The 23,803-nt window shown below is 41.9% G+C and overlaps 1 protein-coding gene across 8 annotated transcripts in view; it reads left to right on the top strand.

Annotated features, from left to right (window-relative positions):
- LOC134353567 (homeodomain-interacting protein kinase 3-like) overlaps positions 1–23,803 on the top strand; it is a 251,827-nt gene that overhangs the window by 23,642 nt on the left and 204,382 nt on the right. For 3 of the 8 annotated variants that reach the window (XM_063061618.1, XM_063061619.1, XM_063061620.1), the window contains one exon: positions 2,967–3,062. The exons of the other annotated variants lie outside the window; for them this stretch is intronic. In XM_063061618.1, the coding sequence (XP_062917688.1) occupies positions 3,038–3,062 (25 nt within the window). In that variant the 5' untranslated portion in view covers positions 2,967–3,037. The remainder of the gene's footprint in view (positions 1–2,966; positions 3,063–23,803) is intronic. 8 annotated transcript variants of the gene reach the window in all.

The following is a 23,803-nucleotide window of genomic DNA, read 5'->3' as shown; positions in this document are numbered from 1 at the left end:
TCTGATTTCTTGTGTTCCTGGTGTGGAGAATTGCTGGTTACAGTGTGGAAGAAGATAAATTGGACCATTGAATCGGTAACAGTTCTGTGGAAGTGCAGTCCAACTCATCCTCTCCCTGTGGCCCTGCAGATTCTTTCTTTCAACTGATCAGTTCCTTTCTGAAGGCAATTGACTATGTTAACCACGAGATTCCACAGATGCTGGAAATCTTGAGCAACATGGACAAAATGTTGGAGGAACTCAGCAGGTCAGGCACCATCTATGTGGGGGGGGGGAATAAACAGTCGTCATTTTGGGGAGATCTTTCATTAGAACATTTCACTGTGTTTCCTGCTACTCCCAAGTGTTTTGCTGTGGGTTTTGTTGTTTGTTGTGGGCGTACTCTGTTGGTGCCAGAATGTGCGGCGATACTTGCAGGCTGCCCCAGCACATCCTGATGAAAGGTCTCAGCCCAAAACAGCCGCTCTTTTCCATAGATGCTGCTTGGCCTGCTGAGTTCCTCCAGCATTGTGTGTGTTTCCTGAGGTTGTGTTTGTTGTTGACACAAACAACGCATTCCATTGTATGCTTCAATGTATATGTGATAAATAAATCTGAATCTGAATTTTGCAATGTCTTACAGACCCTAACCAGCAGAATCTGTAAAAAAAGATTTCTCATGTTAAACTAATTTTGTCTTTATCAATCATCTATCCTGTACTTCCCCTGTCAAAATGCAAGTGATTTCTTCTACATCAATTAGTCATAGAAAACCACAGCACAAAAACAGGCCCCTAGGCCCATGCAATCTACATCGAACCATTTAAACTGCCTACTCCCATCAATCTGCACCCGGACCATAGCCTTCCATACCCCTACCAACCATGTACCTATCCAAATTTCTCTTGAATGCTGAAATCAAAAACGTATCCACCACTTGCTCGTTCCACACTCTCACCATTTTTTGAGTGACGAAGTTTCTTCTCATGTTCCCCTTAAATATTTCACCGTTCTCTCTTGACACATGACCTCTAGTTGTTGTCTCACCCAACCTCTGGAAAAAGCCTGCTGTGCTCCTCATAACCTTATCTATACTCCTCATAGTTTTGTATACTTTTCCATTAAATCTCACCTTCATCTTTTACGTTCCAGAAAATAAAGTTCTAACCTATTCAACCTATCCTTGTAAATCAAGTCCTTCAGTCCTGGCAATGTCCTTGTAAATTTTCTCTGTATCTTTCTTGTGGGTAGATGACAAAGAAATGCACACAGTACTCCAAATTAGGCCTTGTCAATGTCTTATATGCAGCAATTTGATCTATGAAGGCCTGTGTGCCAAAAGTTTTCTTTACGACCCTATCTACCTGAGACTCCACTTTCAATAAACCATGGACCTGTAATCCCAGATCCTTTTGTTCTACCATACTCTTTGGTGCCCTGTTGCTTACTGTGTAAGCCCTACCATGGTTGCTCCTCCCAAAGTATAACACCTCATACTTGTCTGCATTAAATTCTTTCTGCCATTTTTCAGCCCATTTTTCCAGCTAGGGATCCCTCTGCAACCTCTGATAGGCTTCTTCGCTGTCCACTACACTCCCAATCTTGGTGTCATCCGTAAATTTGCTGATCCAGTTAACCACATTATTACCCAGATCATTGATATAGATGACAAAGAATAATGGACTCAGCACTGATCCCTGCGGTACACCACTAGTCACAGGCCTCCAGTCAGAGAGGTAACCATCTACTACCACTCTCTGGCATCTCCCACAAAGCCAATATCTAATCTATCTCACTACCTCATTTTGAATGCTAAGTGTCTGAACTTTCATGATCAATTCTATGCCTTCTGTACCTTTACCAGACCTACTTGTATTCTCCTCTGTTCCTATTTGAACATCCGCAGATGAACTGCATAGTAGATACCAGTGAACCCAGTGACATACAGGTAACAGTGGCTCAAAGTTTTACAACTGTGCACTCTCCCATGCCCCCCTCTGTATGAACTTCAAAAATCCATGAAAGGTTAACCCATTGATTTAATGAATAAAATATATCTTGGGCTGTGGTGTGATTTGCTTCCAGGTTTTGGCCAAACAATGCCGCCTTTTTAAAGCTGTTTCTCTTTAAATACAAGAGGTTCACTGGAAATTCAGAGTAACATGCACAAAACGCTGGAGGAACTCAGCAAGTCTGCAGCATCTATGGAGGGAAACAAACAGCCAATGTTTTGGGCCAAGACCTTTCTTCAGGACTGGAGAGGAAGGGGGAAGAAGCTGGAATAAGAAGGTGGGAGAGGGGAAAGTGCACATGCTGGCAGGTGATAAGGGAGACCAGGTGAGGGAGGAAGGTGGTTGGGGGAGGAGGGGGATGAAGTAAGAAGCTGGGAGGTGATAGGTAAAAAAGGTAAGGGGTTAAGAAGAAGGAATCTGATACGAGAGGAGAGTGGACTATGAATGTTTTGCACAGGTGTCTTGTTTTGCACGTGAAGGAGGTTTTGAAGTGAGTATCTTCTGCCCCCTTCTTTTCCAGTTGTGATGAAGCATCTCAGTCTGAAATGGCGACTGTTTATTCCCCTCCATAAATGCCCAACCTGCTGAGTTCCTTCAGTATTTTATGTGTTTTTCTGTGTTATTGTCAGCCTAGTTATTGTATTCTTAGTATTGGGAAGGGTCTATTTAGTAACACAGTCAATCCAAATTGTGACTAATCTGTCAAAATTAATCATACACTAAGATTTACCAAAAAGAAAGCTTTTCAATTTGCCACACAGCCTGTAAGCTGAAAAATCTCCACTGCTGCCCTATAATTTTTGATTTTGGTTGATGCTGTGTTTGATTAGCAATGTAATTATTTGGCACGAATTAACACTGTGAAACTGTAATGGACTCTTGCTGCCCCAGTTCAGTAGTGCATGACAGACAGTTCCAGATAATTTGCAGGCTGTTTTAGATAATCCTTTCAATATGTTTTTGTTTTCTCTTCAGAGCTCTGAGGAAGCACTTGTAAATCGTAACCAAAAGAGTTCTAGTGAGACACTGGGAGCGCTAGATAAACCATGTTTATCCGAATGGACCACTTTGGTAGGGGAAGCCACAAATTGTGAATGAGCATTAAGTGTCAAAAGAGTGAAAGTTATTCTGCTGTTCGCATGCTTGTTGTCACGTTGTCTGAAGTGTGGTTGACCAGTCAAGTTGTGGCATGTTTTGTGCAATGCTTTCAGTTGTTGTTACTTCTCTTTTTATTCTTAGAGCATTTTATGATATTTAAACCCTTTGGCTGAACTGTGGTTTTGTGATTTTTTTCCAAGAACCTCCCTGCCCTCTCGGGCTGTGCCTTTGCTTGGTTCTGTTGGATTCTGATGTTTTTGATCCAAGGTTCTTTCAGAAGTGAGGAAAGAGGCACAAAACTTGTTGCTTCACGATCATTGTAAGTGCTTATAGAACAATGAGATTGGGAAATGTACTGCTGCAAATGTTTTGAAGCAGAGAACAGAAAGACTAAAGAAGCTGGACCAGTGTGGTCAATACTGCTTATACCCCATAGATAAGAAACATTGCATTTAAATTTGTAGGTAAGAGTTAACTAATCAGATAGCCCTTATTCAAATAATGCAGCACTAGAGAAGTTTCCAGAGCTTTTCATAATGACACAAAGAACTGTCACCACTGTGAGACACAATGAAGAGACACCATCACACTGTGAGACAGCATATACATACTATGACCACTAGGAAACACAATAAACGTTTACACGTTTATAAGTAGTTTGATTAAAATACAAGCAGGAAATTAATTGTTGGACTGCAAAGATAATGACGATTAGACAGCCTAACCCAACAGTTCCTGTATACACAGAGCAGTGACACTTTCACAGTGTGCCTCTGGGTTGGAATGTAGTGAACTGTACAAGCAACATTAAATAGGAGCAGAACAACTGTTTCCATCTTTTGTTGATCTCTGGTTAATTTGTTGCTGCAATCACCATATTTTTGCCTATTGCAGGGGTTCCCAACCAGGGGTCCATGATTAATGCTATGGGTCCATGCATAAAAATGGTTAGGAACCCCTGGCCTATTGCCATAACTTCTTGCTGTCAAGTTTTGCACAGATAGGGAGTCCCCATGTTTCTGGGATTCTTGTTTAACCATATCATTTGAGAAGATGTTCAAGTTTAACATCTCTCCCTTGGCCACTGAGCTCTCAAGCCTTTGAACCCTTCCTACTCTACCCCAAACTCCAACCCTGGAAAACAGAACATCTGGCTTGGAGTCACAGAATCAGGTTCAAATTCATTTACACTCAGTGGCCACTTCATTAGGTACACCTGTGCACCTGCTCATTAATGCAAATATGTAATCAGCCAATCATGTGGCAACAATTCAATGCATAAAAGCATGCAGACATGGTCAAGTGTTTTTCAGACCAAACATCAAAGTGGGGAAGAAATGTGATTTAACTGATTTTGATCCTGGATTGATTGTTGATGTCAGATGGGTTGGTTTGACTTTCTCAGAAACTGCTGATCTCCTGGGATTTTCATGCAAAATAGAATCTGGAGTTTACAGAGAATGTTGTGAAAAATATCCCCAAAAATTCCAGCGTGTGGCAGTTCTGTGGGAGAAAACACCTTGTTAATGAGAGAAGTCAGAGGAGAGTGGTCAGTCTGGTTCAAGGTGACAGGAAAGGCAACAGTAACTCAAATACCCATATGTTACAACAGTGGTGTGCAGAAGAGCATCTCTGAATGAACAACATGTCAAACCTTGAAGTGGATGGGCTATAGCAGCAGAAAACCACACAGGGCTCCACTCCTGTATCTAATAAAGTGGCCACTGAGTGTATTTATCACATGTATAAGAGTCAGATTCAGATTGTCACAAGGTTCTGTGAGATGCGTCCTTTACGTCATACAGGACAGAAACAGGCCCTTCGGCCTGTTGTGTTTTCCACTGAGGTCATCTCATCTGCTATATTTGGTCCATCGCCCTCTAAACCTCTCCTATTCATGTACTTATTTTTCCTATCTGATCTTAGTGCACACAGAAATGGTTTTGATTTGGCCATCTGAATAGTGACTAAAATTTAAGTACAGCTGGAGCCATGGTAGTGTTGTGGTTAGCGCAACACTGTTACTCCTCTGGGCGTTCCAGAGTTTAGAGTTAATTTCTGGCACTCTCTGTAAGAAGCCTATACGTTCTCCTTGTGAGCATACGTGTTTCTTCCGGGTGATCCGGTTTCTTCCTAGAGTTGAAAGACAGTTCGTAGCTTAATCGATCAAAGTAAATTAGCTTGCGATTAGGCTAGGGTTAAATTGCTGGGTGGTGCATCTTGTTGGACTGGAAGGGCCTTTTCCATGCTAAATCTCTAAATAAGTAAATAAACTTATAGGTTATCACTTCTGGGGCGCCTAGGGGCGACTGAAGTAGCAGCAGTACTCAATGGATATGATTAAATATTCTTGTTTCAGCCTCATACAGCTAAAAAGCACAACTGCTTCCAAGGTCAGTACAGTCAGCAAAGATGTCTTAATGCGTTTAAATGAACTATCGCTGCTTAAAACAGTCAGAAACAGCACTGATTGTGGACGGAAGGGTCCATGTAGGATTCCACAGAGAAGGCGTGGAATTGGGGGTACAAGTGCGTTTTAGGAAATGGGGTTTTAAACTCCCAATACTGACTATCTTGATGGCAAACATGTAAAATCGATGATCTCAGAGCTAGGGTGCTGAATCAGAGGGACATTAGGACCGTGTGTGTCCTTTGTTTCACGGTATCCTGGTTAACCCCTTCTGTACTGGATGCAGCGATTCAGGTCGATGGATTTACACCATCAGGATAGACCTGTAGAGCCTCTCTGTAGGTGGAGGAGTATGCCTCATGATTAACTCTACTTGGTGCACAAAATATCAGTGCTGTCTCAACTCTGCTCACCAGAATTAGAATATCTAGCAGTTAAGTGCCGTCCTTTTTACCTACCACGAGAGTTCTCCAGGGTCATTTTTAATAGCAGTGTACATTCCACCTCAGGCCAATGTCAATCAGGCATTGGATGATCTGAGCAATGGGACCAACATGCGCGAAACAGCGCATCCTAACGCCTTCACCATAGTTTTGGAAGATTTTAACCAGGCCAGTCTGAAAAAAATCCCTAAGCAATTACCATTAACAGATCACTTGCAATACTAGAGGAAATAACACACCAGACCTTTGCTACACCACCATCAAGAATGCCTACCATGCTATTCCTCGCCTTCATTTTGGGAAGTCTGATCACCTGGCTGTACTTCTACTCCCTGATTATAGACAGAGACTGAAAACTGCAGCACCAATAGTGAGGACCAAGAAGGTATGGACAGGAGACGCACAGGACCGCCTACAGGACTGCTTTGAATCGGTGGACTGGACTGTATTCAGAAATTCATCTTCGAACCTGGATGAGTATGCTGTAGTTGTTACCGACTTCATTAAAACCTGTGTGGATGAGTGTGTGCCCACAAAGACTTACTGGACATTCCCAAACCAAAAGCCGTAGATGAAACAGCAGGTATGTCATCTGCTGAAGGCTAGATCTGTGGCATTTAAGTCTGGTAACCCAGCCTTGTACCAGAAAGCCAGGTATGATTTGCAGAGGGCTATTTCAAGGGCGAAGGGACAATTTTGAACAAGGTTGGAGGTGGCATTGGATGCATGAGAACCCTGGTAGGGTTTGCAAAATATTGCTTCCTACAAAGCACAACCCAGTAGCATGAATGGTAGCAATATTTCACGACTTGATGAACTCAACGTCTTCTAAGCCCACTTTGAAAGGGAGAGTACAATTACAGCTGTGAAGCTCCTTGCTGCACCTAATGACCCTGTGATCTCTGTCTCAGAGGCCGATGTTAGGCTGTCTTTAAAGAGAGTGAACCCTCACAAGGCAGAAGGTCCCAATGGAGTACCTGGTAAGGCTCTGAAAACCTGTGCCAACATTCAAGGACATTTTTGACCTTTCACTGCTACGGGCGGAAGTTTCCACTTGCCTCAAAAAGGCAACAATTATACCAGTGCCAAAGAAGAATAATGTGAGCTGCCTTAGTGACTATCGCCTGGTAGCACTCACATCTACAGTGATGAAATGCTCTGAGTGGTTGGTCATGACTAGAATGAACTGCCTCAGCAAGGATTTGGACCCATTGCAATTTGCCTATCACCACACTAGGTCAACGCTTATGCAATCTCAGTGGCTTTCCACACAGCTTTAGACCACCTGGACAACACAAACACCTATGTCAGGATGCTGTTCATTGACTATAGCTCAGCATTGAATACCATCATCCTCACAATCCAGTTTGAGAAGTTGTAGAACCTGGGCCTCTGTACCTCTCTCTGCAATTGGATCCTCGACTTCCTAACCAGAAGACCACAATCTGTATGGATTGGTGATAACATCTCTTCCTCGCTGACAGTCAACACTGGTTCACCTCAGGGGTGTGCTTAGCCCATTGCTCTACTCTCTAAATACCCATACTCTAAATACTGTGTGGCTAGGCATAGCTCAAATACCATCTATAAATTTGCTGACGATACAACCATTGTTGGTAGAATCTCAGGTGGTGACGAGAGGGCGTACAGGAGTGAGATATGCCAACTAATGGAGTGGTGCTGCAGCAACAACCTGGCACTCAACATCAGTAAGACATAAGAGCTGATTGTGGATTTTAGGAAGGATAAGACGAAGGAACACATACCAATCATCGTAGAGGAATCAGAAGTGGAGAGAGTGAGCAGTTTTAAGTTCCTGGGTGTCAAGATCTCTGAGGACCTAACCTGGTCCCAACATACTGATGCAGTTATAAAGAAGGCAAGACAGTGACTATACTTCGTTAGGAGTTTGAAGAGATATGGTGTGTCAACAAATGCACTCAAAAACTTCTATAGATGTACCGTATTGCTGTCTGGTATGGGGAGGCTACTGCACAGGACCGAAAGAAGCCGCAGAGGGTTGTAAATTTAGTCGACTCCATCTTGGGTACTAGCCTGCAAAGTACCCAGCACATCTTCAAGGAGCGGTGACTCAGAAAGGCAGCGTTCATTATTAAGGACCTCCAGCACCCAGGGCATGCCCTTTTCTCACTGTTACCATCCGGTAGGAGGTACAGAAGCCTGAAGGCACACAATCAGCGATTCAGGAACAGCTTCTTCCCCTCTACCATCCGATTCCCAAATAGACATTGAACCCTTGGACACTACCTCACTTTTTTAATAAATAGTATTTCTGTTTTTTGCACAATTTTTAATCTATTCATTATACGTATACTGTAATTGATTTAGTTATTTATTATTTTATTTTGTGTTTTTTTTCCTTCTATATTATGTATTGCATTGAACTGCTGCTGCTAAGTTAACAAATTTCACGTCACATGCCCCTGATAATAAACCTGATTCTGATTCTGAGGTTAAGAGTGCCATGATGGATGAGATGGCTTGAAGAAGCAAGTATGTGATGGCTCTTGTATCAGACATTGATTAGACTGTTACTGTGTAATTGCATGATTTTGGAAAATGCAATATATGATGTGTACGTAGAAACAAACAGTGAAATGTGTCGTGTATGCTAACAACCAACATACTTGAGAGTGTCCTGGGGGCTGCCTGCAAGTATCGTCACACATTTCGGTACCAGTGTAGTATGCCTACAAATATCAAATATATTTATATGATTGCAATTATATATTATATACACAGTGGCCACTTTATTAGTGTATTCTATATTCAGGGTCTTCAGCAGCTGTAGTCCATCTGCTTCAAGGTTTGATGTGTTGTGCATTCAGAGATGCTCTTCTACACACCACTGTTGAAATGTGTGGTTATTTGAGTTATTGTTGCCTTCTTGTCAGCTTCAACCAGTCTTGCCATTTTGCACTGACCTCTGTCAGTAACAAGGCATTTCTGCCTACAGAGCTGTCATTGGACGTGTTTTGTTTCTATATATTTCTTATTGTGGTATTTTTATAATGTATTGCAATGTACCGCTGTCTCAAAATAACAAATTTCATGACATATGCCAGTGATACTAAACCTGATCCTGATTATGGATTCTGTTGCTTCTGCTTGATTTAAAAGGACAAAGTGCTTCAGAATGGTTGGACTGACTGTGAATACATCAACTTTTTTCAGGATTGCAGTCTAGGTTGCTCAGATTATGAATGTGTTTATTTAGTCCCTTTCATTTGAGATAGGTATGTCAGTGTCTGCAATATTAGACCCATATAATATAGAATCTATTAACGTACAACATTATCTTTCTGGAGCTACTTAATATTGGTTTGCCTTTTGGTAGTTTTTTACTGCGGTATATTTGGGATTGCAGTTTCCAATTAACTTGATCCCAAAGCTATGGCAGTTCGAACAACGGAAATTTGACGTTGTAGAATTTACATACATGTAAAAACAAACAATGTATATTTTTTCAACTCTTACTTCCTGACACAAGCACATTATGGAAAGTTGCTTTACAGTCCGATTAATAGGATCTCAATTCCCTCACCCGTAAGATGGGGGTTGCCTACATCTACTCAGCCACATACACATTCTCCAGTGGCATAGCAACCAGCAAAAAGCATTCTTATTGGCCAAAAGGAGCAAGAAGCTTTAAATGTATATTCTCACTAAAAGGATGATCCTCCTGATGCATAACAAATACTTGCTGTAGTGTTAAGGTTGGTAATGCAAATACTTGACAAGTCACTCTGATCTATCAAGCAGATTCAATGGGCTGAATAGCCTAATTCTGCTCACAGCTAACACCGAGGGCCATAATTTCTCATAGTCCTATGCCTTAACTGTACAGAGAAGGAATAAATGTTTTGTGTCAACAGCCCTTCATCATTTAATCTCTCCTTCCTTCCATCCTGTTGTAGATCTTTTACAATTTTCCTCTTAACTTCTCAATTCTGGTAAAATCTCTTTGATTTGAAATGCTAACTCTGCATCCCTCTGTAGACAGGTCCTGATTATTTGCAGTATTTTCTGATTTTTTTTTCAGATTTGAAATATCTTTGGACCATAGTCGTTGGAGCATGAGACTGGAGATTTGATTTAAATCTTACACTTTGTCATTGGTTTTAAAATTATTTTACTATTTGATGGTTGAGTTTTATTATTGTTTAATAGAAAAACTCGCACGGTGTTTTGTTCCCCTCAGAGCAGAGCAAATGAAGAAGTGAATTGGCCATGGTGTTTAAAGCCATGAGAAGTTACTTTAGATGAAGGGTTTTGGTTTACAATTGTCACATGTGAAAAGCTTATCTTGCATACTATTCATACAGATCAGTTCATTGAGAAAAAACGGGAAAACAAAATGCAGAATAAACTGTAACAGCTATAGAGAAAGTGCAGACAAATAAACAATAAAGTCATAACAAGGTAGATTATAGATAGGGTCAAGAGTCCCTCCTATTGTACAAAAGGTCCATTCAAGAGTCTGATAGCAGCAGGGTAGAACCTGTCCTTTAGCCTGATGGTTTATGCTTTCAAGCTTTTGTTTCTTCTGCCCGATGGGAGGGGGGCGAAGAGAGGCTGTCCGGGGTGAGTTAAGTCTTTGATTATGCCGGCTGCTTTACTGAGGCAGTGAGAAGTGTGGACAGACAAAGGGAAAGTCTTTCCTATGATAGGATGACTCATTAATCAGATTGCACACATTTAATTTGCTGGTTTGCCAGAAGGGTCAGAGATGACACAAGGAGAAGTACTTATTGATTGATTAATATTCACGGTGCACAAGCTGATGGAGATGTGACTGGAGCTTTAACTTATAGTTTTCAGAAGTAAATTGGACAAAATGCTGGAGTAAAACGACAGTGCAGATATCATCTACATCATTTGCTCTCCTTTCTGCTTTGTAGCCGGACATCCTGTTTAGATGATAAGACATAGGGGCAGAATTAGGCCATTCGGGTTATCGAGCGTTCTTCGCCATTCCTTCATAGCTGATTTATTATCCTTGTCAACCCAAATCTCCTGCCTTCTTCCTGTAACCTTTGGCTCCCTGACTAATCAAGAACCTATCAACCTGTGCTTTCAATATACCCAATGACTTGGCCTCCATACCGTGCCATTGGAGGTAATGAATTCCACAGATTCACCATCCTCTGGCTAAAGAAATAGCTCCTCATCTCTGTTCTGAAGGGACCTCTTTCTGTTCTGAGGCTGTGTCCTCCAGTCCTAGACTCCACCATGATAGGAAAATCCTCTCCATGTCCATTTTATCCAGGTCTTTCAATATTGGGTAGGCTTCATGAAATCTTTCCTCATTCTTCTAGACTCTAGCAAGTACGGGCCCAGAGCCTTCAAATGCTCCCTTATCATTCCCACAGTTAATCACAAAGCCTCTAAACCTGGCCTGCAGAGGATTGTAGACTCGTTCATTTCCAACATGGGTACAACCTTCCCCACCATCAAGGAAATTTTCAAGAGGTGGTGTATCAATTATTAGAGGATCCTCATCACCCTCTTTTCAGGGAGGAGCTATAGGAGCTTGAAGACGCACACATAACGATTCAGAAACAGTTTCTTCCCCTTCACCGTCAGATTTCTGTATGGTCCATGGATCCATGAACGCTACCTCATTCCTGTTCTTTTTGCAGTATTGATTTATTTTTGACTTAATAGTAATTTTTTAAGTGTCCTTGACCATAATTGTTCTTGGCAAATTTTTCGACAGAAGTGGTTTGCCATTGCCTTCTTCTGGGCAGTGTCTTTACAAGATGGGTGGCCCAGCCATTATCAATACTCTTAAGAGATTGTCTGCCTGGCGTCTGTGGTCACATAACCAGGACTTGTCATATACACCAGTTCTCATTCGACCATCCACCACCTACTCCCATGGCTTCACATGACCGTGATCATGGAGATAAGCAGATGCAACACCTTGCCCAAGGGTGACCTGCAGGTGAGCAGAGGGAAGGAGCGCCTTACACCTCCTTTGGTAGAGATGCAGAAGTGACATGCCAAATGTCCTTAAACTCCTAATGAAACAGAGCCACTGGTGTTTCCCCTTTGTGTTGGGACCAGGATAGATTCTCTGAGATGTTGACGCCCAGGAACTTGAAGCTGCTCACCCTTTTCACTGCTGACCCCTCAGTGAGAAGGACTTAAAAGAAAACAAAAAAAAATTCACCTGAAAATGTGACTAAAAATCACAGTACGAATTAAGGTTGTGATTGTGAGCAAGATCAATACATATTACCCTGTATTCTATTTTATTTGTCAGAGTTTTCTAGGCCCTAGCAAGAGAGTGGGGGGTGAATCTGTGGAATCCATTGTCACACATGGTTGTGGAGGCTAGATATAAGGTATTTAAAGTGCACATTAATAGCAACACACTTAGAATGCTGGAGGAAATCTGCACGCAAGGCAGCACCAATAGAAAAGAGTAAACAGTTGATGTTTCAGGCCAAGACCCTACTTCAGGAGATTAGTAGGTTCTTGATTAGTCAGGGTATCAAAGTTCATGGGGAGAAGGCAGGAGAATGGGGTTGAGAGGGATAATGAATCATGATAGAATGGCAGACAGACTTAATGGGCTGAATGGTCTAATACTGCTCTTATGACTGAAGGTCCTGATACCAGAAAGAATCAGAATCAGGTTTAATATCACCGGCACCTGTTCTGAAATTTGTTGTCTTTGCAGCGGCAGTACATTGCAATACATAATATAAAAAACATGAATTACAGTAAGATATAGATATTAATAGTATGTATTGAATAGATAATGTCAGTGAATATTCACTGAGGGACATAAAGTTGTGATTTTTTTGCAAGCTGTCTGTTCATTGGATTGTTTGGCTAGAAATTGGAGGGAAGCTTGCATATTTACACTTGTGCTGGTATATTTGTACAGAATTGTACAGAGTTTGCTCAGAATTCCACTGTATAACTTTCCGATGCAGTGCCGGAAGGGGTTAATTGCAGTTTTAGAGCATTGTACAGAGGTAGAGAATTAAGCTTTTGTGTGGGACCTGTGACAGTTTTAGAAATAGCTGCTTAAATTCTTCTTTCACCGTGTGATTGCTCTGCGTAAGGTGGGGTTACTTGGAGCAGTGGTGATTGGGCAGCCTTCATATCTGTTTGATGTAGTTTGTGTTTCTTAGTAAAGAAGAATAGACTGCAGACAGCCGAGAATGCACAGCTGTTCTCGTGCTTAAAGAATGGAAATGCTGGCAGGAAAATCACAACTATTGTCTCCGACTCTGCCACTGAAGTATTTATTTGGAAGGCATACTACTTGAGTTCAGAGTGTTGGTTGGTTATTCTCTCTTTCTAAAGCTTTTCTTTCTGATATTGGTGTATAAGATCAATAGCACCAATAAAAAGAATTAACTATCATCAGTGGATTAGCAGCTTGATCCTTCCTCACCGTTATTATATGTAACTCTCTCAGATTTATGCCAGTAGTATTTTGAAGGGAAGGCTTTGATTCTTCGGGCCATCGTTGAAAGAAAGTGCTGCGCAGTCTTGCATAGGCAAAGCTTGGAAAAACTGTCTCATTGTTGTTCATTTTTTAGAAGCCCAAGAGATTCTGCAGATGTTGGAAATCCAGAGTAACAAAGACAAAATGCAGGTCAGGCAGCATCTATGAATGTTTTGGGCTGAGATCCTTGCATCGTGTTTAGCAAGGACTTTACACTTCATCTGACTTTAACAAGGCCTTTGACAAGGTGCTGCATGGAAGGTTGGTCAAGAAGGATCAGTTACATGGCATGCAAGATGAAGTAGTAAAATGGATTAAATGTTGGCTTTGCGGGAGAAGCTGGAGAATGGTTGTAGATGGTTCTCTGAATGGAGGCCTGTGACTAGTGGTGTGCAACAGGGATCAGTGCTGGGTCTGCTGCTTCTCATCTTTGTCATTGATCTGGATAATAATGTGGTAAACCCCATCAATAAATTTGCAGAAGACACCAAGATTGGGGACATGGTGGACAGTGAAGAAGGCTAAGAAAGCTTGCAGCAGGATCTGGACCAGCCGGAAAAATGGACTGAAAATTGCAGATGGAACTTAATGCATCGGTGTGAGGTATTGTACTTTGGGAGCACAGAGCAGGGTAAGACTTGCGCAGTGGCTGGTAGGGCACTGAGGAGTGCGATAAAACAGAGGGATCCAGAATTCCTTGGAAGTGATGTCAAGGGAGGTAGGGTTGTAAAGAAAGCTTTGGGCAAATTGGCCTTCATAAATCAAAGTATTGAGTAAGGAGTTGGGATGGTATGTTGAAGTTGTATAAGACATTGGTGAGGCCTAATTTGGAGTTTTGTATGCAGTTGTGGTTATTTACCTAGAGGAAAGATATCAATAAGATTGAAGGAGTACAGGAAAAATTTACAAGGATGTTGCTGGGTCTTGAGGGCCTGAGCTGTAGGGAAAGGTTGACTAGGTTAGAACCTTACTCCTTAGCACATAGGAAAATGAGGGGAGATTTGATAGAGGTATACAAAATTATGAGTGGTACAGATAGGGTAAATGTGAGCAGGCTTTTTCACTGCAGTTTGGGGAAGATTACAACTAGAGGTCATGGGTAAGGGTCAAAGGTGAGAAGTTTAAGGGGAACATGAGGGGGAAACTTCACTCAGGTTGGTGAGAATGTGGCACAAGCTGCCAGTGTAAGTGATGGATACGGGTTTGATTTCAACTTTTAAAAGAAAATTGGATAGGTACATAGATGGGAAAGGTATGGAGGGCTGTGATCCGTGTGCTGGTCAGTGGCACTAGACGGAGTAATAGTTTAGCATAGACTAGATGGGCCAGAGGACCTGTTTCTGTGCTGTAGTGTTCTCTGACTGGAAAGGAAGGGGGCAGAAGCCAGAATAAGAAGGTGGGATGAGGGAAGGAGTACAAGTTGGCAAGAGATCAGGTGATGAATGAGAAGGTGGGAGGTGACAGGTGAAAAAGGTAAAGTGCTGAAAAAAAAGTAATCTGATAGGAGAGGAGATTGGACCATGGAAGAAAGGGAAAGAGGAAGGGTACTAGAAGGAGGTGATGGGCAGGTGAGGAGAACAGAACAGGTGAGAGAGGAGCCAGAATGGGGAATGGTAAAGGAGATGGGGAGGGGAGAAATTACCAGAAATTAGAGAATCAATGTTTATGCTGTCAGCTGGGCGCTACCCAGATGGAATATGAGATGTTGCTCTTCCAACCTGAGGTGGCTTCATTGGGGCAGTCGAGGAAACCATGGATTAACATATCTTCCACCCAAGGGATTGGCCGTGAAGGGAAGAACTCGATTTATTCTGTAACATTCAGGCAATTTAATGTAATAAAATTTTGTTGGTAACCTTTTAATTCCACCTTTGTTTAACTAATTGGACTTGGATTTTCCGGTTACCATGGTGTGTTTGAACTCGAACCTGCAGATCATTAGTCTGGACTTCAGAGCTACTTGCCCAATGGCTGTCCCATTAGTGGCAAGGTGGTGCAGCAGTTTGAATAACGCTTTGCAGCATTTATGATTGGGTTTCAATTCCTGCTACTACCTGTAAGGAGTTTGTATGTTCTCCCCATAGGTTTCCTCTGGTATCCTCCCACGTTTCAAAAACATATGGGTTAGAGTTAGCAAACTGTGGGCATGTTATGTTGATGCCAAAGCATGTTGACGCACATGACACAGTTCACTGTATAGTTTGATGTACACGTGATGAATAAGGCCAATCTTTATCTTACCTGTTTCAGTTAAATTTCAAAGTTTAGAAGTTTTATTATCAGAGCACATATATGAACCATGTACAACTCTGAGATTCATTTTCCTGTGGGCATACTCAGCAAATCTATACAATAGTAACTACAACGGGATCAATGAAAGATCAACCAGGTGCAGAAGACAAACTGTGTAAATGCAAATATAAACAAATAGCAATAAATAACAAGAATATGAGATAAGAAGCTAAAGAGCTCTTAAAGTGAGATCATTGGTTGTAGGAACACCTCAATGGATGGGCAAGTGTAGTTATCCCTTTTGTTCAAGAACCTAATGGTTGAGGGGTAGTAACTGTCTTGAACCTGGTGGTGTGAGTCCTGAGGCTCCTGTACCATCTACCTGGTTGGGGTCAGTGGTGATTCCCAGGACATTGTTCATTGAGTTTCAGTAACGGTATTGCTGTTAGTTATGTGCATTTCTGGTCACCACTTCACAGGAAAGGGTGCAGAAGTTCACCAGAATGCCGTCTGGATGTCAAGAGTATGAACTATAAGGAGAGGTTGGACAAACTACAGTTGCTTTCCCTTGGATATTTGAGACTCAGGTGAAATGATAGAAATTTATAAAGTTATGAAAGGTGTGGATAGACCAGTCAGAATTTTTTAAAATGTCAAATGCTTGAGGATGCCCATTTAAGACGAGGGGGAAAATTCAAAGGTGTGCAGGCCAAGTTTTTTTTTACAGAGTGGTGGGTTTTTGGAACTGGCTGTCAGGGGTGGTAGTAGAAGCTGTAGTAGTAATTAATAGATTGTTAGATGCATGAATTTACAGGGAATGGAGCAATATGGGCCACATGCAGGCAGAAGAGATTTAATTTAATTTGGCATTGTGCTTGACGCAGACATTTCAGGTGGAAGGGCCTATTTATGTGTTGTACTGTTCTCTGTTCTTTGTTCAATGTCAAGAGAATAATTTTTGGGATTAAGATTCATTTATTTATCACATCTACATTGAAAAATAGAGTGAAATCTGTTGATTGCATTTAACAATCAACACAGCCTAAGGATGTGTTGGGGGCTGCCCACAAATGTTTCCGCACATGTTGGTGCCTACATAGTGTACCCACAATGCTCAGCAGATCAACAGCAACAAAACACCAACAGCAAAACAAGCCTTGTTCTTCTCTCCTATCCGGGTGCACGCGCTCACACGTACGCACACATTCACTCTCTCTTCATCAACCCTAGGACAGGCCGCCTCTGGGCCTCCAACCTCCGTTGCACTCAGGGACTTGCAGATGATGTTACTGTGATTTCTCCAGTGGATGTGTATTCTCACAGACTCTGCATCGGTCCCAATCCCAAACTCCAGGCCTTGAACTTCAGACTCACTGATTAAGGGCATGACTTAAAGATTGAAGGGCGCCCATTCAGAACAGAAATGCGAAGAAATTTTTTTAGTTAGAGGGTGGTGAATCTATGGAATTTGTTGCCATGGGCAACAGTGGAAGCCAAGTCATTGGGTGTATTTAAGGCAGAGATTGATAGATATCTGAGTAGCCAGGGCATCAAAGGTTATGGTGAGAAGGCGGGGGAGTGGGACTAAATGGAGAATGGATTAGCTCATGATAAAATGTGGAGCAGACTCGATGGGCCGAATGGCCGTCTTCTGCTCCTTTGTCTTATGGTCTTATGAAGTGACCCTGAATTCTAGGCCTTGAACTCCGGACTTGCCTGGTGAGATAGGGACATGCCTCTCCTAGCATATGAAGTCAGCTCTGGCGGACTGGGCAGATAAGATCTAGTGAGATCCAACGGCCAAGAAGGTGGTTCTGCAACACTTCATGGAGAGTGAGGGCATGATGAGACACAGAAGAAGCCATGGTCACCCACTGTAACCAAAGAAGACCCCAGTACTGATGACTACTCATGCCACCGGACTTGGACTTTTGAAGTCGAGAGAGTGGAACAGCCCCAGTGCAATGGCTTTTCCCACTTATGAAACTCTTCCACACAGGTTTCCTGTCATTGTTGGGTACGACGGACAATCACCATCAAGTAAGATGCAAAAAAAACAGTTCTTAGTGCTGCTGTAGTGGGTGAAGTGCTAAAACGTTGCACGTATTGTACAGGTAAAGCTTTAGCTGTCTCCTGTGAGCTAGGCTACACATGGAAGAACTCCTGACTCTGTGATTTCTGCAACCAAATGTCCATTCACCCACTGACTCTGCATTCATGGTGTAAATGAAACCGACATTGACATTTTTAGATGAAGTTGAAACACTCAAACAGTTGTGCACATTCATCCGTGCCCATGAATTGAAGCCAGTCCATAATGAACCTGATAGCGGCTGTTATTTGGGTCACTATTCCCTTTGGAGCTTCTGAGGGTGTGGATTGCTGTGGGCACCTGCTTTATTTGTATTTTCAGGGTATATATCAGGATAATATTTGGGATTGGGGTGAGAAATGTTCTCATTCGGTATTGTGGCTCTGGGAATCCCTTCTCAGAGGGCAGTGAATGCTCAGCAATTGATGCGCTTCAAGTCTGGAAGTGACAGATTTTCAGGGTCCAAGAAGATCGGAGGAAATGGGAAAACAGGTAGGGAAGTTGGAATCAAAATTGGTATATGCTGTGAATTATTCTTGTGTGGCAGTAGTATAGTGCACTGTGCAAAAAAAATTGCTGTCGTTGCATTAAGAAATGTAAAAATAAAGTAGCCCAGAAACAGTGCAAAACGTGGGGTAGTGTTCATGGAGCGTTCAGAAATCTGATGGCAGAGAGGAAATTTAAAAATTATTATAAGTTACAAAGTTTTAGTGCAAAGTAAATTTCAAAATAAGTTCAAAGTACATGTATATCACCGTGTACAACCCTGAGATTCATTTTCTTGCAGGCATACTCAATAGATCCATAATAGAATAATAACCATAATAGAATCAATGAAACTTGGGCGCTCAATCAGTGTGCAAAGACAACAAACTGTTCGAATACAAAAAAGGAAAGAGATGATAATAATAGTAATAAATAAATGAGCAATAAATATTGAAAGCATGAGATGAGTCCTTGTAAGTGAGTCCAGAGGATGTGAGAACATTTCAATGATGGGGCAAGTGGAGTTGAGTGAAGTTATCCCCTTTTGTTCAAGGCTGACGGTTGGGGGTAGGAGTAATAACTGTTTCCGAACCTAGTGATGAGAATCTTGAGGCTCTCGTACTATCTTGACAGCAGCACCGAGAAGAGAGATTTTCCTGGGTGATAGGAGCCCCTGATGATGGATGCTCTTTTTCATGATGGTGATTCATGCAGATGCACTCAATGGTGGGGAGAGCTTTACCTGTGATGAACTGGGCCATATCCACTACTTTTTGTAGGATTTTCTGTTCAAGGGCATTGTGATGCAGCCAGTCAATATACTCTCCACTACACATCTATAGAAGTTTGATATAGTTTTAGATGTCATGTGCAACAGTTGCAAACTCCTAAGCAAGTAGAGGTGCGTAAATAAGTAGTGCAAAAAGGGAGCAAAGTTATGAGGCAGTGTTCATGGGTTCATGGTCCATTCAGAAATCTGATAGTAGAAGGGAAGAAGCTGTTCCTGAAACACTGAGTGTGATGCTTGTTCCACCTCCTTGATGGTAGTAATGAGAAGGGGACATGTCCTGGATGCTGCAGTTCATAATAATGGAAGCCATCTTGAATGCTGAAACGCTTCGTCGGGACTGAAACATAGACTGTTTACTCCACTCCATAGAGACTGCCTGACTTAATGAGTTCTTCCAGTATTTTGTGTTACTGCCAAGCAGTTTGAATGTCAGTGGATGGTATTTCTCGGAGAAAGAGGCACAACAGTTAAGGGGCTGCTTGATACAGTTGTGCATTTTTTAAATCCACGTCCTTGGTGCTGGTTCAGTGGTTTGCACTTATGCCTCTGAGTCAGGTGGTTCAAGGTTCAATTCCAATTCCATAGATTCAAGAACAAAATCTCAGTTAATACTCAACACACAAGAAAGGAGAGTGTGAGACATAAGAGACGGCAGATGTTGGAATCTTGATCAATAAAACAAACTGGTGGAGGAACTCTGGGTCAGACAGCATTAATGGAGGGAAGTGGACAGAGGATGATTTCAGGTGGAGACCCCTCAGGGAGTGATGAAGTATTAAGGTGCATTATTTTTCCTGTTGTTCTGCTCAAGTTGACTGCAATGTTTTTTTACATTGCAAGTGACTACACTTCAGAATGAATTTTACAGTCTGTGAAACGCTGAGGACTATCTTGAAAGTCTTTTATTTAGAGATCAATACGAGTACAGAACAGACCTTTTCGGCCCCACGAGCCGCACCGCCCATCAAGCCACCTATCTAACTCTGGCCTAATCACAAACGCAAAATAATCTGCAGATGCTGGGGTCAAAGCAACACTCCCAACACACTGGAGGAACTCAGCAGGTCGGGCAGCATCCGTTGAAAAGATCGGTCGATGTTCCGGGCCGGAACCCAGTCCTGACGAAGGGTTCCAGCCCGAAACGTCGATCGATCTTTTCCACGGATGCTGCCCGACCTGCTGCGTTCCTCCAGCGTGTTGTGAGTGTTGCTCTGGCCTAATCACAGAGCAATTTAAAATAACCAATTAACTTGCAAGCCAGTACATCTCTGAACACCCAGAAGGGACCCACACACTTGGAAGAACAGTCAGACAGTGTCAGAATTGAACTCCAAACTCCGACGCCTTGAGCTTAATAGCGATAAGCTAATCGCTACGCTACCGTGGCTTACTTCACTTCTTTCTTTCTTCTGACGATATGGCGGTAGAAATAATTAAGTAATGGCTGAAATAATTGTTCAAAAGTGCAACGTTTTCAACATTACAACAGTAGCTTGCACTTGGCATGTGCTATACCGAACTCTGGGTTGACATAGAGGCAACAATACTGCAATCCTCTTTCATTTTTAAGCGGGGATGGTTCTGGAAATTGTCCTCTTGTTGCTGTGATGAGCAGAGATTATCTTATTTTGACATACTGTGGTGGCCATTCTCCTAAACTCAGAATGAGCAAGGGTGAGTCACTGGGGGTCTTTTGAGCGATTCTCAATTCATTTCCATTGTGACCTTTTGAGTATAATATATATTGAGAATGATCCTGAGAAAGAAAAAGTTAACATATGAGGAGTGTTTGGCTCTGGGCCTGTACTCATTGGAGTTCAGAAGGATAGGTCCATAAGATATAAGAGTAGAATTAGGTCATTTGGCCCATTGAGTCTGCTCCACCAGTACATCATGGCTGATCCATTTTCTCTCTCAGTCCCATTCTTCTGTCTCCTGCCTCTCTCTCCACTCTTCCCTCCCCCCCCCCCCCCAATAAAGACTTGGCCTCCACAGCACTTGTGGCAATGAATTCCACAGATTCACCACTCTCTGGCTAAAGAAATTCCTCCTCATCTCCATAATAAAAAGATGCCCCTCTATTCTGAGGCTGTGTCATCTGGTCTTAGACTCTCCCACCATAGGAAGCATCCTCCCCACATTCACACTATCAAGAATAAGGAGGTTCTCATTGAAATCTATTGAATATTGAAATGCTTAGATGGAGCGGATGTGGAGAGGATGTTTCTGATAGTGTGTGAGTCGAGGACCAGAGGGCACGGCCTCAGAATAGAAGACCGCCCTTTAGAACAGAGATGAGAAGGAATTTCTTTAGCTAAAGGGCAGTGAATCTGTGGAATTCATTGCCATATATGGCTGTGGAGACCAACTCATTGATAATATTTAAAGTGGAGGTTGATTAGATTCTTGGTTAGCCAGGGCAGGGTGTCAAAGCTCACGGAAAGAAGGCAGGAGAATGGGGTTGAGAAGGATAATAAATCAGCCATGATGGAATGGCTGAACAGATATAAATGGCCTATTTCTGCTCCAAGTCTTTTGGATTGTCCATGGCAACAGTGAAAATCCCCTTGAGTTTTCAAGTGTTGATGGCTAAATTTAATAGTTAAATGACACCATGTTATTCTGAAATATCTTTCAGGACCTCAAGACTTATTGGAATATCTGGAGCCAACGAAGTATTTTTGAAATGAAGTAATATAGAAAAAATAGCAGTCAGTTTGTCTATGGCAGTGTGATAATGACCATATAATCTTGCTCTAGTGAAGCTGATTAAGACTAAGTCTGGAAAGAACTCTTAAAGTATTTGCCCTAGGATCTTTTAGATCAGTTTAGGCTTCGTGCTAACACTGACTTTCCCTCAGGATTATTTTGGGACTGCTCGTCTGGATTAGATGCAGAAGTCTCTTTAGTGTATTTTATAACCATGATATCATGGTTTTCTGATCCCACGGTAATAGATGGCTCATTTGTAAGGCTTTGCTTCAGGAACTAAACTTTACATGACAAGCATGTGCAGACTGGAAAATTGTGCACAGAGGTCAGTGCAGGATTTGTTCTTTGAATTTGCCTCAGTGCCTCATTGAATCTGCTCCATCTGAGATGTCTGTAAATCCATGAAATCTGTCGAAGGCCAAACATAGCCTGTCTTGTGATTAGAAGACTGGGTGGGTATGGGGAGGGTGGAAGAGGGAAGAATGGAGCTTGTTTTGCTGTTATTTTATTGCATGGTATGTTCTCCTTTGTCATGTTCTGTGTTATGCTGAACTTTGTGTTGATGCAGGAATGTGTGGCAATACTTGCTGATTGCCCCCAGTCCATCCTTGGATTTGTTCGTTGTTGACACAAATGACACATTTCACTATTATGTTTTGATTTATGTACAGTATGATAAATAAATCTGCTGTGGAGTGTTTTGGTGTTCAGTCACAGAAGACTGAATGGCAAGAAAAAGTCTTGAAGATTTTTACAAGTTGCTTTGATGAGCATTCCTGACTTAGGAGAAAGATGAATTTCAGTGAGACTGCATTATCCTTAAAAACAAAAAATTGTGAAGTAATTTTTTTGTAAATACCTGTTTAAGTGAGGATATAGCCTCTCTCCTGTTGTGTGGGAGAGAGAGGGAGGAACAAATGCTGCTTCCTTGCTGTCCATTGCTTTGCAATAAGCTAAGGTTCAGCCTTTCTGACTCCAAATCTCTGCAGCGTGCTTCTGTCCTTTGCTCTTGAGACGGTCTGAAAGTTGTATGTTCCTTCAGAGCCACTCCTGAAAAATTGCTTGCGTCTGGAGGAGTCTGCAAGTGTATCCAATTTCGTCTTTGCAGCCCTCTTCAGACAAACCCCACAGTCCAGTCCGCTGAAATACTGTGAACGCCCAGGTAGGATGCCGAGGAACTGAACTTTTTATGTAAAACAGTTCATTAAACTTAAAATTCCAGTAAAAAGTTGTAAAAGTATATTTTCTCAGTGGTGATCTGCAATCATAGCTGTTTCTCTTTTGTCTGATTGGAAGCAATTTTGATTTCTTCGATTATATTCCTCTACCAGACAGTGAGCCTGTGTAACTGGCCTCTAACAACGTATATAATTTTACATTCTTGGAGGGAACGATTTCTACAATATACAGAATTCTGTATTTTGAAACTAATTTTGTGCAACATAAAACCGTGTGTCTTTGCTAATGGTCTGAAAGCATATGGAATTTGGTGTCTGGGGAGAAAACATACAATGTAATAATCATGGTCTATTTGAGGACAATTTGTCCCAAGTGTAGGAATTTGTGTCTTTGGGAGCATTCTCTAGTATATAGAATTCTGTATATTTAACTTTCTGAGATTAAAAAATTATTTATTCTTATTTTGCCTCCTAAGCTGTGGTTAGAATGTGTCTGCTTTATATGTTCAAGCATGCTTCCAATGCAAAGTGGCTTCATTGCCAACTTTGACACGGAAGATGACTCTGGAGTCAGAATCAGGTTTAATATCACCAACAGTGGTTGTGAAATTTGTTGTTTTGCAGCAACAGTACATTGCAATACATAATAATAATAAAAATACTCACAAATTACAATGGTATATTTAAAAAAATAATTAAATAAGTAGTGCAAAAAAAAAAGGCAAATTAATTAATTAAATAGTGAGGTAGTGTAGACATGTTCATTGTCCATTCAGAAATCTGATGATAGAGGAGAAGAAGGTGTCCCTGAAACATTGAATGTACAGACTGGGCTGGGATGTCGGGCCAGCAGACCAGCGAGGACAGAGGCAGGTCGTTTCC

This window comes from Mobula hypostoma, chromosome 11, assembly GCF_963921235.1.
Source record: "Mobula hypostoma chromosome 11, sMobHyp1.1, whole genome shotgun sequence".
Lineage (NCBI taxonomy): Eukaryota > Metazoa > Chordata > Chondrichthyes > Myliobatiformes > Myliobatidae > Mobula > Mobula hypostoma.
Note: the sequence above shows the minus strand (reverse complement) of the source record. Positions and strands in the feature narration are given on the sequence as shown.